The 13,516-nt window shown below is 49.9% G+C and overlaps 1 protein-coding gene across 1 annotated transcript in view; it reads left to right on the top strand.

The window, feature by feature from the left end:
* Rptor (regulatory associated protein of MTOR complex 1) overlaps positions 1-13,516 on the top strand; it is a 339,150-nt gene that overhangs the window by 152,987 nt on the left and 172,647 nt on the right. Inside the window, 1 exon segment of the mRNA XM_047544108.1 lies at positions 2,814-2,960. Within this exon segment, the coding sequence (XP_047400064.1) occupies positions 2,814-2,960 (147 nt within the window).

The raw sequence follows: 13,516 nt of genomic DNA, 5'->3' as shown, positions 1-13,516 counted from the left end.
AAAGCCTAAGTAATCTATGATGTTCTCAGACTTACATTTTAAAATCATAATAAGACCCTGACGTCTTTCCGTATGAATGCTTATGAAAATAACCTCAGTCTATAATGTGGCACAGTGTCTTCCATATGGATGTATGGACCCTGCTTTGCCTGTTGATTCCTTTTTTTAAATTTGAAGCAAAGTCTCCGTATACCTCTCAGGCTGCCCTTGAGCTCCTGGGCCATGGGGTCCTACTCCCCCCAACTCCCAGTAGCTGACTGCAGGTGCCCCACTCCCGGATGACCTGTTGGTTCCTTGCATTAAATATGCTGGGATCCAGGGTAGGTAGGCCCCAGGTTCAGCCACTCTATTAGGGGATTTTCTTTGAGATATAAAGTAGAATTTGGTGTGTCTCCCTGTTACAGCCCCTGAAGGCTGTTTGGGGCCAGGTTCCCTCCATTGCCCAGCTTTCCTGGCCCTTAGCTGTGGTCCTCTGCAAGGTCAGCAGTGGTTCCCTGCATCCACATATCAGCAGAATGGGGCTCTGAGGGTGTATAATTTGGACATCTCACTTTTGGTCATGTACCATTGGGCAGAGTTTGCCCACTAGGATGAATTTAGCTGCAAAGGAAACCAGACAACGTGTTCAACTAAGATTCTTGGTAAAGAAGAGGGAGAAAACAGATGCCAGTTAGCTGTGTCTGCTGCAGTGGCATCTTGCGCTCTGTGGGCTCTACTGTAAACACACAATACTCTGTGTGTGCACTAGTGCTCCTATAGGGTGGGGCACGCATGCACGTGGCTAAATCAAAGTCCAATTAAAACTCTTATCAGTGCTGCAAAATGGGCTTCCAGAAAAGTTCACTCCCTGTTCAACAGATCCTCGTCAACCTGTGGTATCATCCGTCCTTTCTTTTTTCTATTTGACTGTATGGAAACAGAATGGACTGACGGCCTCTTGGTAGTTTGCATGTCCATGGGCATTCGGGAACACGACACTCCTGGTCATGGCTGCCTGTTTGTATTTCTTGTGTAAACTGCCCATTGGGTCTCTGCCTGTGTGTTTTGTTTTTGCTGCTGCTTTGGCCTTTGTTGAACTGTAACAGAAGCTTCTGTGCACACCTTCTGGATATAAATTCTCTCACTTCTGTGTCCATTTTCTTCTGTAATTGCCAATCATTGGTATGTGTTTTAATCAGGATTATATCATTTTTATCTTAGTGTATCTGTTGGTATTTTTCTTTTTTTACTTTTTTAAGAATGTTTTTCTTACACCAAAATAAGTAGAAATCTTTTGTTTTTATGGTTTGGTCTTTAATCCACCCTGATTTTGGGGGTAGAATCTGAGAAGGCAATATCTGACTGGCTAGACTTTCTGGCATCACTTATTGAATTGTTCATTCTTCCTGTGCTGATTTAAAATGCCACCCTCGTTACAGTTATGTATGTGCGTCTATTTCTGGGCCTTCTCTTCTGTTGATTTGTTTGTCTCGCCCTCGGTAGCGGCAGCCTGTAATTACCATACATTTACAGTGTATTTAATATCTGGTAGTGCGAGTCTCTATTCATTATTCTTTATTAAAATTTTTTTCCAATCTTGTGCATTTTCTTCTGCACTCACTTTTAGAGTCAGCTTGTCAAGTTCCATTAAAGGAAGAACCTCGCAGGTGTTTTGATGGGTCTGCATTGACAGTGTAGATTTCTCTGGAGCCCTTCAGGGAGTTGGTTTAGAGAGGACATTCCCAGGTGTTCTCCTACAGAGAGCAGTACCGTGGCCTCTGCTCCACAGATTCTGTCCATGGAGGAGACAGCAGCGTGAGCCTTTGTTGGTGGCACCTGCTGCTGCCTGTTGGGGAGCTGCCACACACCTGGTGCTTTGCTAGGCATTTGGGCAGCTTCTGGGACCACCTCCTGACCATGCTTCCCCAGGCCTTGCTTGGCCTTCCTGTCTTCCTGTTGAGCCATAGACAGCCCTGCAGGCCACATCAGGGGCCATATTTGTACTGGCTGCTGGGAAGCAAACTCACCTTTACTCTAAGTGCAGAATTCCATTTCTGCCAAAGCTTTGTCACAGACACTATTGATGTCTAAGAAGGGCAGGTAGGTGAAGGTGCTCAGTGAGAAGCACTGTGTTACTGTGTCTCGGGTGCACGTCCCATTTCTCCAGTGAGATGAGCACGTTCCCCTCTGCTCACAGTGATCTCAGGCCTCTTCAGGTAAAACAGGGTCTCACTTAGTTAGTTAGTATCAATGATTATCAGTTCTGTGACTTGGGAGTGAAAATACAGGGCCCTTCAGTGTGATATAAGAAATCACCAAGAGGCTGGAATGCTGGCGTGCCTCATGAAGTCATGCAGGTTTGAGCCTCAGCTCCTCAGATTCCCCTCCTCGTGTGTGAGGTATTGTGTTACATGAGCAGAGGGCAGCTGCAGAGAGAAAGGCCAGCAGCAACCTGGTGTACTGCAGCACAGGCAAGGAACCCTCACGTGAGGTGATGGCTGGGGGACACGTGGAGGGACTTACCTCCTAAGGGTCAGCGAGCCATACACATGTGGGCATGCCTCCTAAGGGTCAGCAAGCAGCTTAGGGCAGGGCCCTACAGAGCCTCTTCAGGACTGTGGATGTGGACAGCTGCCCAGCCCATGGCATTGCTGGGTCTATGCCTTTGAGGAGCTGTGGAAGGGTCTGGGCTGCTGTCGCTTGTCCTTTGGTATGAATGGTAACTGGGGAGCCTATCCACCCGAGTGGTGAGCCTGTTGTGCCTTCTTAGGAGCTGGCAGCAGCCCGAGTGCTCGAGACGCACACCTAACCCTTGCTCTTTCTTTGTTTTTCAGAACTACACTCAGTATATCCCTCTGTCTATCTACGACCTTCAGACCTGGATGGGAAGCCCGTCCATCTTTGTCTATGACTGCTCTAACGCTGGCCTGATCGTCAAGTCCTTCAAGCAGTTTGCTCTGCAGAGGGAGCAGGAGCTGGAGGTGAGGGCTCTCCCGCCCAGGATGTGGCTGGGTTTGATGTGTTTCCCAGAGCAGGGCGCAGGGGGCAGCTGGGGATGTTGGGTGTCTTTGAATAAGAAGGTGTCCAAGAGCTGAAGGCTGCAGAACTGGGGCTGGGGTGGTATGTGTGGAGGGCCTGGCTTTCATTTCTATGTGGCCTCGTTTCTAACTGGGGCAGAATTAAGTGGTGACATTAGTAGAGTCGATTTGTGCTCCAGCAGACTACACCTCTAAGATAGCATTAAGATAATACAGATGCATCTGATTTTGGAGGAATGGACCTGTCTCTTCAGGTTCAGTCTTCATTTCTGCTGGCATCTTTGTTATTGTCACAACTTACTTACTTTTTAAACCAAAACCACCAAGCCAAATGGTGGAAACCCAAATAGCTTCCACGGTGGCTCTCATGGAGGGGCTGGAGAGCCCGTGTGGTGCTGGGATAATGGAGTGATTTTTGTTCTGATTGTTTTAATTAATATTTGATGCTTGAATTAAATGGTGGATTCTAAAGAGAAACTGAAGAGGCTGTTTCAATTTAGAGGCCTCCATCCCATTGCCTGCACAGGAGTGTCAGAATAAAATACCCTGCAGCCTCCAGCGCAGCATGAGTTCTGATTGGCTGCAGTGCAGGAAATTCTCCATCCAGGAACAAAAATTGTCCTGCAGTATGTTTCCTCAAGCCTTTTTGGGTCCATTCAATTTTAATGTATTGTTATGTTTTTCACATTTCATCAGAGGATAATGCTGAGAGATTCAGCAACAAAATTTGAAATTCTATTTGGTAGAACTCTAAGTTAACATGTCTGCAGTTTAATATTTTATGTGTGTAAATGAAGTCCTCAGGCAGAACATTGCATAGGAGTGACTGATAAATATAATGCCCTTTATCCTTGAAAATGGAACCAGGAGCCAGAGGTTTGTTTGCCGGCTTCTTTGTTTATTTTGTATTCTGTATTAAGAGAAGGGAAAGATCAAGTTTTCTTTCACCCAAATTTAGCCCCATTCTCAGGCATCTTATCTGTGTTAACCAGGGGTAGGTTAATTAATGAGGACTAAAACACCCAAAGCACTAAAAGGTCATTTGCATCTTCTTATATCAAGTAATAAACACAGCAAAAACAATTTTTTTTTGGCATTTGTAATATGTCAATAAAAATGCCAAAAAATCCTGGCTGATTTCTACACTCCGTTTTTGAGCGGTGAAGTGGTGGAGGGGAAGAGCAGCCCACCACCCCTCACTGATTGAACAGGTGGAATACAGACCCCCACTCCATCAGTGGAAGGTGCACCTTGCTGGCTAGGCCCAGTTAAACTTGCTTGCAGCACTTGGGGGCATCTGCAGTCGGACTGTGTGTGTCCCGTGAGTTGCCAGAATCAATCAGCCTAAGACACTGTTCACCCCATTGCATTCAACAAAAAGGTTTACGTGTGTCTTTTTTTGGAAAAAAAATTGTTTAACTGGCTCATCCCTCATGAAGTAGATCAAATGAAGAAGACGTCAGCTGAGGTGGCAAGTGGAAGGCATGAGTCTTACAGTTAGCTCCGACTTCCAACTTTGCTCTTTTTACAATCACAGTGTGGATCAGTCTGTGTTTCTCTGTCACCCTTGCCGGAACTGGCTATTGTTCAGTTTCTCTTGCAGAACAGTGGAAATTGAGATGATGAAATTGACTCCCAGCTCATACTGTTGGTTTTAGTCCTTTTACTATTTACTGTAGAAACAGCAATCCTACGTGACCTGTTAGGTTTATTTATTTTTAAATATTCTTATCCTCTGCAGCTAGACAATTTCTTTGCCAATTTACAATATATTTTAATACTTCTTATTGTGTAACATGTGACCTGGACAAAATGGGCAAGAAAATGGTTTGTGCCAGTGGATAAAAAACAAAGACTTGGGCTGGGGATACAGCTCAGTTGGTAGAGTGCATGCCTGTCAAGCACAAGGCCTTGGGTTCAATGCCCAGCAATGCAAAAAAAAAAAAACGTCTTGCTTCTGTTCCTGCAGTTTGTACCAGGATGCAAGAGGACTGCTTCCCTATGCTTTCTATCTTTTCGGCAGCCCAGATTGCATGGGGCAATCTATCCGTGGCATCAAAGGGGACGAGGAGAATAAAACTGGTTAACATATTGCAAGAAAATTGTTAGTGGGATCGGAAAGCCTCTGCATAATAAGCACACACACAAATGAGAGGGGCCTAAGTTTTCAGAGCCCATTTCTAGCCTCCGTCTTGCTGGGGGCACCGTGCTTGTCCTGGGACTGTGGGCTGATGTGCCAGGCACTTGCTCCTCCCAGGAATACTGTCAGAAGTACATCATACATGACTACACACAACTGCAACTTTGTCAGCACCCAGAAAGTGCGTATCTGTCACTCAGGTACTTTCCTGTATTTTTCATCATGCATTATTATTTTGTAATTAAAAAATTAAAATCTTCAAGTCTCTCTGCTTTTCAGTAGTCTTTTTTAAGTAAGCATTTTTATTTTTACCAAATTAGTATATACTATGGTTCAAAACAAATCAAATTGTACAGAAGTTTCTTTTTTTTTTTTATTGTAAACAAATGGGTTACATGTTGTTTCTCTGTACATGGAGTAAAGGCATACCATTTGTGTAATCATAAATTTACATAGGGTAATGTTGTTTGATTCATTCTGTTATTTTTTCCCTTCCCCCCACCCCTCCCACCCCTCTTTTAGCCAATCTCTAAAAACCAAAGGACGAATGATCTCGCAGAAGGTTCTTTATAATGAAGAAAGTAGGCCCTAACCCAGAACCTGGCCCCCGAGCTTCCAGCTGGGCTCTGTCACCAGAGGGTGCCGCTCCTAGCTCTTCTTCCCACTGCTGGGGGTAGCACACACTGCCCTCCGCATCACCCGTTTAGGATACCACAGGCATCTGCTGTGGCACAGTGACACAGGGACCATCAGGGCTTGGCTCTAGGCCCTGGAGAGATCGGGCTGGCTTCCTGTGTGAAGACACATGCTGAAGCATCCTGCGAGTCCCTGGTCTCCCCGCAGCAGTGCCCAGTCTGGACTCTGTGTGCTCTGCCACCCCCGCCTTGGGAAGCAGCGTCCTGGGGCTTTCTCCCTTGTTTCATCAGCAGCAGTTCATGCCTTTGTTTTTCAGGCTTTTTGCTTTCCTTTGCCTCATCTTGCCAGCCTCCGTCTTCTGTGCTTTTACTTTTGTAATCACCTCCTGTTCTCACTGTCATCAAACCCTCTGTGCCTGGTGCGTGGGAATTATTGTCTGCTGGTGACCACACAATATCTGTGGAGTGACTGGACGGGGTGCTGCGATTTCCAGTTTTATAGGTTTGTGTTGGTTTGCTCTTCCTGGAGATCATCTCTCTTCTTCCAGAATTACAGATCTTTCACATGTCCTGCCTCTCCAGATTCTCAAGGGTAGCATCAAATCTCAGAACATGCCTTCCTCAAGGTCCCTGTGTGCCAAACCTCTGCTGCCATGGCCACCACCACCAATGGGGTTCATAGGCTACCCTCACTGCTGTCCGGCTCTCCTGGGTGCATCCACTGGTTCTGGACCCTCCGCTTCCTCTTTCTGGATGCTCTCCTGTGTTCTGCCAGGGCACATTCTCAAGAACCAGCCCCAGAAAGGAGTGATAGCAGACTTCTTTGGGCCTAAGCATTTGCCTTTTAACAGCCTTCATCTATAAACAGTGAAAAACACACTACTGGTTTTTAAACAAATAACAGTTTTTCTCTTTCACTAATAAGATCTCTGAGGCACATGAGTTACTTATTCAGCAGTGCCTTGTGGACCGGCCTGTGTCACCTTCTGCTCACATCCTTCTGCAGTTGATGCTGTGACCCCTTGGCTACTCCCTGCCCTCCTCAGCTCTAGGCATTTCATCTGTGGGTGGCGGAGGGAGTGGGGAAGCCAGTGCTGGCCAAACCTGTCTCCCTTGTGAGAAAGTAAATGCAGGTTTTCTTCTAGAGCTCCCCGTCTGCACCTGATCCCCCAGGTAGGAGGGTGGAAAGGAACTGGAGGTGGCACTGGCCCCTGGCTTACCTGGTGAGGAATGGCAGCCAGGTGTGGCATGAGAACTTTCATCTTTACACATTATTAATAGTGTACATATGGAAATTTAGGCTGTTTTCACCCTTAAAAAAAAAAAAAAAGACTGTACTCTATATTTCCGGGGTGCGTAAAAGCCTGCCTGTTGCCCTCGTTGTAGCTGCGTCCAAGAATCCAGAGGTGCTGCTGTCGTCTGCACCAGGGAGCATGTGCAATGGGCTTGAGGGGAAGAGCTTTCCGAGCATCCCCGCAGCCTTTGCTCAGGCACGAAGTGTTGGTCTGTGAGCCAGAGAGGAAGGCCAGTGGAGGGTGGCAGCTGCTCCCTGAGGTGGTCTTCACAGAGCCCCTGTCACTTCTGCTTCTGGAGGGAGCTCCCAGGCCATCTGCCTCTCGCAGCCAGGGGAGGCAGCAGGACAGACAGCTCAGCCGGTGTGCACGAGGTTCTCTTCTCTGCTGTTGGTGGCAAGTGAGGAGGTCGGCCAGTGGCCGAGGACCCCGGTGTTCTTTACCCTGGCAGTGAGCCCAGTTCTGCCCTGTCAGACCTGGCGCTGAGTGCCACTGCCCTCGTTTGGTTCAGGACGTGTGTAGACAGCTCCTGGCCTGGGAGGTGCTGCAGGGCATGGGAGCCCTGTGGTGGGAAGAGCCTTTCACTACACCCGGGACTCTCCTGCCGCCCCCAGCTTCTCTCCGCACATGGCCCCACACACTCTGTGTTCTGTTGGACACACTCGGACACTGCCTAGCACCCATGCTGGGGCCAGCCCGCAGCTTGAGAGTGCTGGTGGTCGTGGGTCTTCCCAGCTGGCACAGGCTGGGCTCTGCAGCTCTGCCAAGTGAGCACAACCTGCTCACCGCCTGGATGCGCACGGACAGGCAGGGCAGGCTCCTCCTGTGCTGCTCTTCACTAGTTGCTCTGATGAAATGTCTCTGTGCGATTTCCTTGGGAGGCGTCATAGCCCTGGAACCGCGCGAGGCCTGCCTGTGATTCATCCTGGTCACCAGTGAGTGTGTGTCCCAGTCCCTGTCTCCTCTGTGTGCTGGGGTCTTCAGGGTGGGATGCCCAGTGGGGCCTACAGGACTCTGGCCTCTCCTGGCTCTGCCTTTGAGGCCTGGTCCCATGTCCTTTGCATTTGTTGTTGTTGCGCCACAGTTGGTCGTTTGTGGGCAGTAGGGAAGTGAGCAGCTTGTGTTATGTAATATCTTCTTCTCTTTTTTAACTATTAGTGATATTGGTCTTTTGGTTTAAAAAGATGTTCTCCAGTTTCCTAACTTATCTGTTTCCATTTTTAAAAACTGTATTGAGCTTACCCTTTATTGGAAGCTTGTTTGTGAGTGAGGAGAAACGAGCCTCCCATTGCTGCCAGTTCCCCAGAGGCTGCTTGGGGAAGGCAGACAGACTGGCTGCGGCCTGGGACTCAGACTCGGGGTGCATGAAGAGCATACTGTGTGGAACTTTCCAGATCGCCTCGAGTACTTGGGATTTCCTGCTGAGAGTGCAGGTGTGGGAGGAGCACTGAGGCGGGGACGGGGGACGGGCGCATCACCTGTTCGTGCTTGGCGCTCAGCTCAGACCCACAACTTAGTGATGCTTGGAGCATGGAGATCCTTGGGGCAGCTGTGCGTATGCTCTCTGGGTGCAGGCAGAGCTGGGAGCGGGGAGAAGCCAGTGGCCATGACTGGAGACGATGGTGCTTGGACTGGGTGGTGGCAGAGGTGGAGGCCATGTGTGCATCTGGGTGCTTCTGCAAGGAGGAGTGATTTACCTTGGAGTAGAGACAGGATGTGAGAACAGACCAGGGCTAAGGGCGGCCTTGGTTGTGGCCCAGGGAGAAGGGAGCCACCACTTCCTGAGTTGGGATGACCAGGCTGGGGCTGGAGGAAGGTGGGCGTGGGCATGAGGGCTCCGCGTCGGCTGTGTGGAGGTGCAGGTAGGCTCTGGAGGGTATTGGAGGCCTCCCTGTGGAGGCTGTGGCCAAAGCCACAGGTGAAGTGGCTGGAGAGGAGAGGTGGGGTCTGTGCCACAATGCTCTGCCAGCCTGGAACAGGAGAGGTTGCAGGCAACCAAGGAAGATCAGGAGCAGTGTCCTTGGGAGGAAGGCAGGGGAAGGTCTCAGAAGCTGGTGTGCGGGTGCCAAGAAGACACAAGGCGAGGGCGAGGGTGGGCTCCGGCTTCAGGAATCTTTGGAGAAGGAATTTTCTGATTTTGAGTTTCGGACAATGAACATGCAGCACAGAAACCTCCCAGTCGTTGCCAGGGGAGAGGGGCTCCATGGCTGATATGCCCAGGCTCCAGAGCAGGGCAGGAGCTCGGGCAGCAACCTCCACCCTGACAAGCTGGCAGGCTTGCAGTGCAGTGAGATTGTGGTGCCTCCCAGAGCTTCTTCCCGATAGACAGGGCTGCAGAACTCTGAGCGCTGCTTCTTAGTTGTTGACTCAGTCTGAGAGCAGCTGGGAGTGGAGTTTGTTCTGATTTTAATTAGCCACCTCCACTGAGTTGTGAATAGTCATGAGCATTTAGCAGCCATTGTGTTGCCAGCAGCTGAATGGCCGTACAGTAGTGGACAGTTCACTGGGGTGAACACGGCGTGATGGTGACACTTGCCAGCAGTCTCTAACTGGCCTTTGAAGGGCAGCATGGAGTCATCAGCCACCAGAAGCCACCCTCTGCTCTCCTGGCAGCCTCTCACAGTCCCCAGCAGTAGGTGCCACTTGGCTTCTAAGCTGCTGTTCAAAGCTCCATCTACACAGTGGCATGTGCTACATATTAGAAGACCACTGTAGCTGGACACCCACATTTTTGGTGTAGCGCCTGCCACACACTGGGCCATAGCAGGGGTGTCCTGAGTGCATCTCTTTGAACTTTGCAGAAACACCCTGTGTGACTGGCTATTGTTGAATTAAGAACAAAAATCGTTTTCAGGAAGAACTAAAAGTATTGCCAAAATTCTGGTCTCAGAAATACACTTTCAGTCTTCTGTGGTCATTTCTGCCTTCATCACCTCCTGAAGATGTCCTTATCATCTGTTGGAGAGGGGACAGGAGCAACTCAGTGTCAGAGCCTGATTTGGACAGGAGACATGCAGGCTCTGTGGCAACCTGGGACCTGCAGCCACATCTTGTGACCCTAATCAGCTCTGCCACTCGCCCCTGTGTGTGAGTAATGCAGCAGATGACTTCCTTGGGCCTAGTGCTGTGAATTCATCAGAGTATTGTTCTGGACCCTTCCCAAGTGCTCCAGAAGGCTCTGGGCTTGTGAGGATGAGATTATTGTTGTTCTTGGCTCTTAATTTCCTGGAGAAGCCACGTGGCACACGTGCTGCTTGGTGGGGCCCAGAGGCTCTGGAGTGGTGGAGCATCTACTTCCGTGCTGGCTGCCTTTACAGGTAGTGAGCCTGGCGCACAGGCCTGTCTCCAAGGAATAGTGTCAATTAAAGGGTCAGTGCCTTACAGAAATACAAAACCAAAACAGTAGAGAAAGTGACCCAGCTGTGGAAATGGGACTCCTCTATACCTCTGGGGTGGCAAGCCTGAGAAGTGGGGTTCTCGATGGAGTGCTTTGCTGTGAATGACAGGATGTTCTCTGAAAGGCGTCATTGACTCCGACTGCCCTGAGGCAGAGTTCTTGTGTGCGCCGCACAACCTGGGGTGTGCCAGGGTGAGAGTGACCCACCGAGCAGGACGGAGTCTGATTCCTGTCCCCGCGTTGCTGTGCAGGGGTCCCCTACATCACAAGGTCTGCCCCCCCTGCCTCACACCCCTGACCTCTGCAAGGACCTTCTAAGTGTTGGGCTTTCCATCAGTGACCACTTGGAACTGGGAAACTGTTTTCCGTCAACACATTTGGGAGGGAGATGTTCCTGTGTCTAATGGTCTCGTGTCTCATTCAGTGTCCATAGAGTGCCCCTCGTGTCCTGGGTACTTCTCTAGGCATTGGGCGAAATACCAGTGGACCTCAAGCTGCACACTGAGGTGGACACACCTGACCTCGCCTCTGGACACGGGAGCGTCACCTCTTGGCCACGGGGCACACGGGTGTCTCAGCACTGAGGATGCCCTCTTCCCCTTCACACCACAGAGGTCTGCGCTGGCTGGGGAGAAGGGGCCGCCTCTCCTCCTGAGAGGACAAGACCTCAGGCCATGGTGCAGATGGACAGCCTTAGCAGAGGCGGCTCGGTGTCTGGAGGGTGCAGCAGGAGGACCTGGTGTCCATTCCCAGTCCTGTTCAGAAAGCACATGGGGTCAGAGCATAAGAAGGAAAGCCAAAGCCAGGAAAACACATGGCTTCTGCTGCGAAAATTCTCATCCTCCCAGAAAGGAACACAAGAATCTTGAACCTGGTGTCCAGACAAGCGGCCGCTCCTTCCCACTTCACGGTCATTTTCCTTTCTGATTGTTGACCAGCCATCCCTGCATGTCCCATGCTGAGTGGCAGTTAGTGTCCTTAGTAGAACAACACCCTGTTGCCAGCAGTTCCAGAAAGACGCCCCAGGACTATCTCTCACTCCAGGTCCTGTGTCCTGCTGCCCAGTCTTTCAAGAGCCCACACTGGACAGGTCCCTTGCCACCAGGCCCAGACATGTGCCAGGCCCTGATGCCTCCACACCCGCCAGCCCTGCCTGGCCCCTGCGTGACTCAGGACTGATGAGCCCTGAACAGGGCTAGCTACTTTGCTGATCCACACCAGCTTCTACAGCAGAGCCCAGCAAATGCTTCCAGACATGGTTGTACCTTTCCTTATCTCCCTACTTTAAAAATACCCACTGCCCAGCAGCGGTTGCAGAATTATGTGAACGGGACTTGGTGCAACTGAACTTTAAATTGTGATGGCAAAATCAGACCTGATTGTGAAGTGAGATTATAGAAACACTATGGTAAGAAACCAGTGCCTTCCTCCAGGAAGCCTTCTTAACCATGGGTCCCTACCTTTGGGTTGTCGATAACTGCCCTAGGAGTCTGAGCACTCCCTCCTGGAACGTCAAAGATGGCTGTGAAAAGAGCTGTTTCTTCTTACCTGTTTCCATAAGCATCTCTGTTGGGGACCCTGCACAGGCGTCAGCCATGTAGACTAGGAATTTTTTTAAAAAGAGGAAAAAGCCTCAGTGATAGGATGGGTATAAGATGACATCAGATAACCTGTAAATGCTGGGAGAATCTGTGATCAGGGCTCGGGATTTGGAGTATAGTCTTCCTCTGGGGTCGCTGGTGTATAATAAAGTTTGAGTTCTCCTCCTTTCCGAGTTCTGCCGGCTACTTCTGGAACAATCTGTTTCCTGCAACAAAACTGCATTTAAAGTAGTTGACATGGGTTGGGGGTGCAGCTCAGTGCTGGAGCACTTGCCCAGCAAGTACCAGGCCCTAGGCTGCATCTCAGCACTGGGGAAAAAAAAAATTAAATAGTTAACATGGCAAATTTTACATCACATGTAATTTAGCACGATAAAGACACCTGTTCCTCCAGAAAGTATTTTTCTCGGAAGGTTTATGCTGTGCTGCTGTTGCACACGCTTGTATTTGATTTGTACTTTGAGTTCCTGTTCTGGCAGCAGCAGGGTCACTGGTGCACTTCCAGCCTGTAGTTCCTTCCATCTGAGAGCTCTGCATAGTCACAGGTGAGGATGACTGGCAGTGAAGCGGGGCACATGCGCACCCTCCTGCTAGCTGGATGCCTGGGAGCCGCTGCAGCTTTGCGTGTGTAACTGAACGTGCAGGGTGCACTCTTGGGAGCCTTGAAGTCACAGTGCCTGCATGGGCTCCAGAGGGTCCAGATGGGAGCGTGGCATGGAAGGGCCCTAAAGCCAGCAGAGGCACAGTGGCACTTTGGCCTTGGTGCTGACCGAGCCACTGGACTGTCATATCATTTCTTCAGGCCTCCATTTCCTCACTGCTGAAGATCTTTTGAAGGAAGATAACCTATGAGGATGTTGGGAAAAGCAAACAAGATAGTGTCTGTGAAAGACATTTGAGAATTTTAGGAACTGCGGAACAAGAGGGGCTTATAAGTTATTAATAATTTGTTAAGGAGCATAAGTGTTCTTTACAAGTCAGGAAACAAATGTGTGGCCGTCGTGATTAAAAATCCTGCCTCCCCAACCCATGGCACCCTCCTCAGTGTTCACCATCCTTGTGGGCGCTTCTGCTCCTGGTCTTCTCGGAGGTTTGCTGCTGTTCCAGTAAAAAGAAATGGTGGTGTGTGTGCAGTGAGCCCAAGGACTCACTTAAATAACAAGCACTGTAAGGCTCTGGAGGCTGAATGAGCAGCTTTCTGTAACATGATTCCCTAGATCCTGTTGCCAAGCGGTGTGATAAATAAGTAAAACTGCATTAGGAGTTCTTTCCTGCACTAAACTTCATCTCCTGGGTCTGAGATGGGGCTGGGTTCCCCAGGGGCCGCGGCAGACATCTCAGCGTGGCCCAGCAGAGGTGCTAAGCGACGAGTGTGTGACAGGCCCTCAGTGGCATCGCCTGGCTGTCGAGCACCTTCTGGGTTTGTGTTCCATC

This window comes from Sciurus carolinensis, chromosome 3, assembly GCF_902686445.1.
Source record: "Sciurus carolinensis chromosome 3, mSciCar1.2, whole genome shotgun sequence".
Classification (NCBI taxonomy): Eukaryota; Metazoa; Chordata; class Mammalia; order Rodentia; family Sciuridae; genus Sciurus; species Sciurus carolinensis.
The sequence above is the reverse complement of the archived record's forward strand: the minus strand, read 5'-3'. Positions and strand labels throughout refer to the sequence as shown.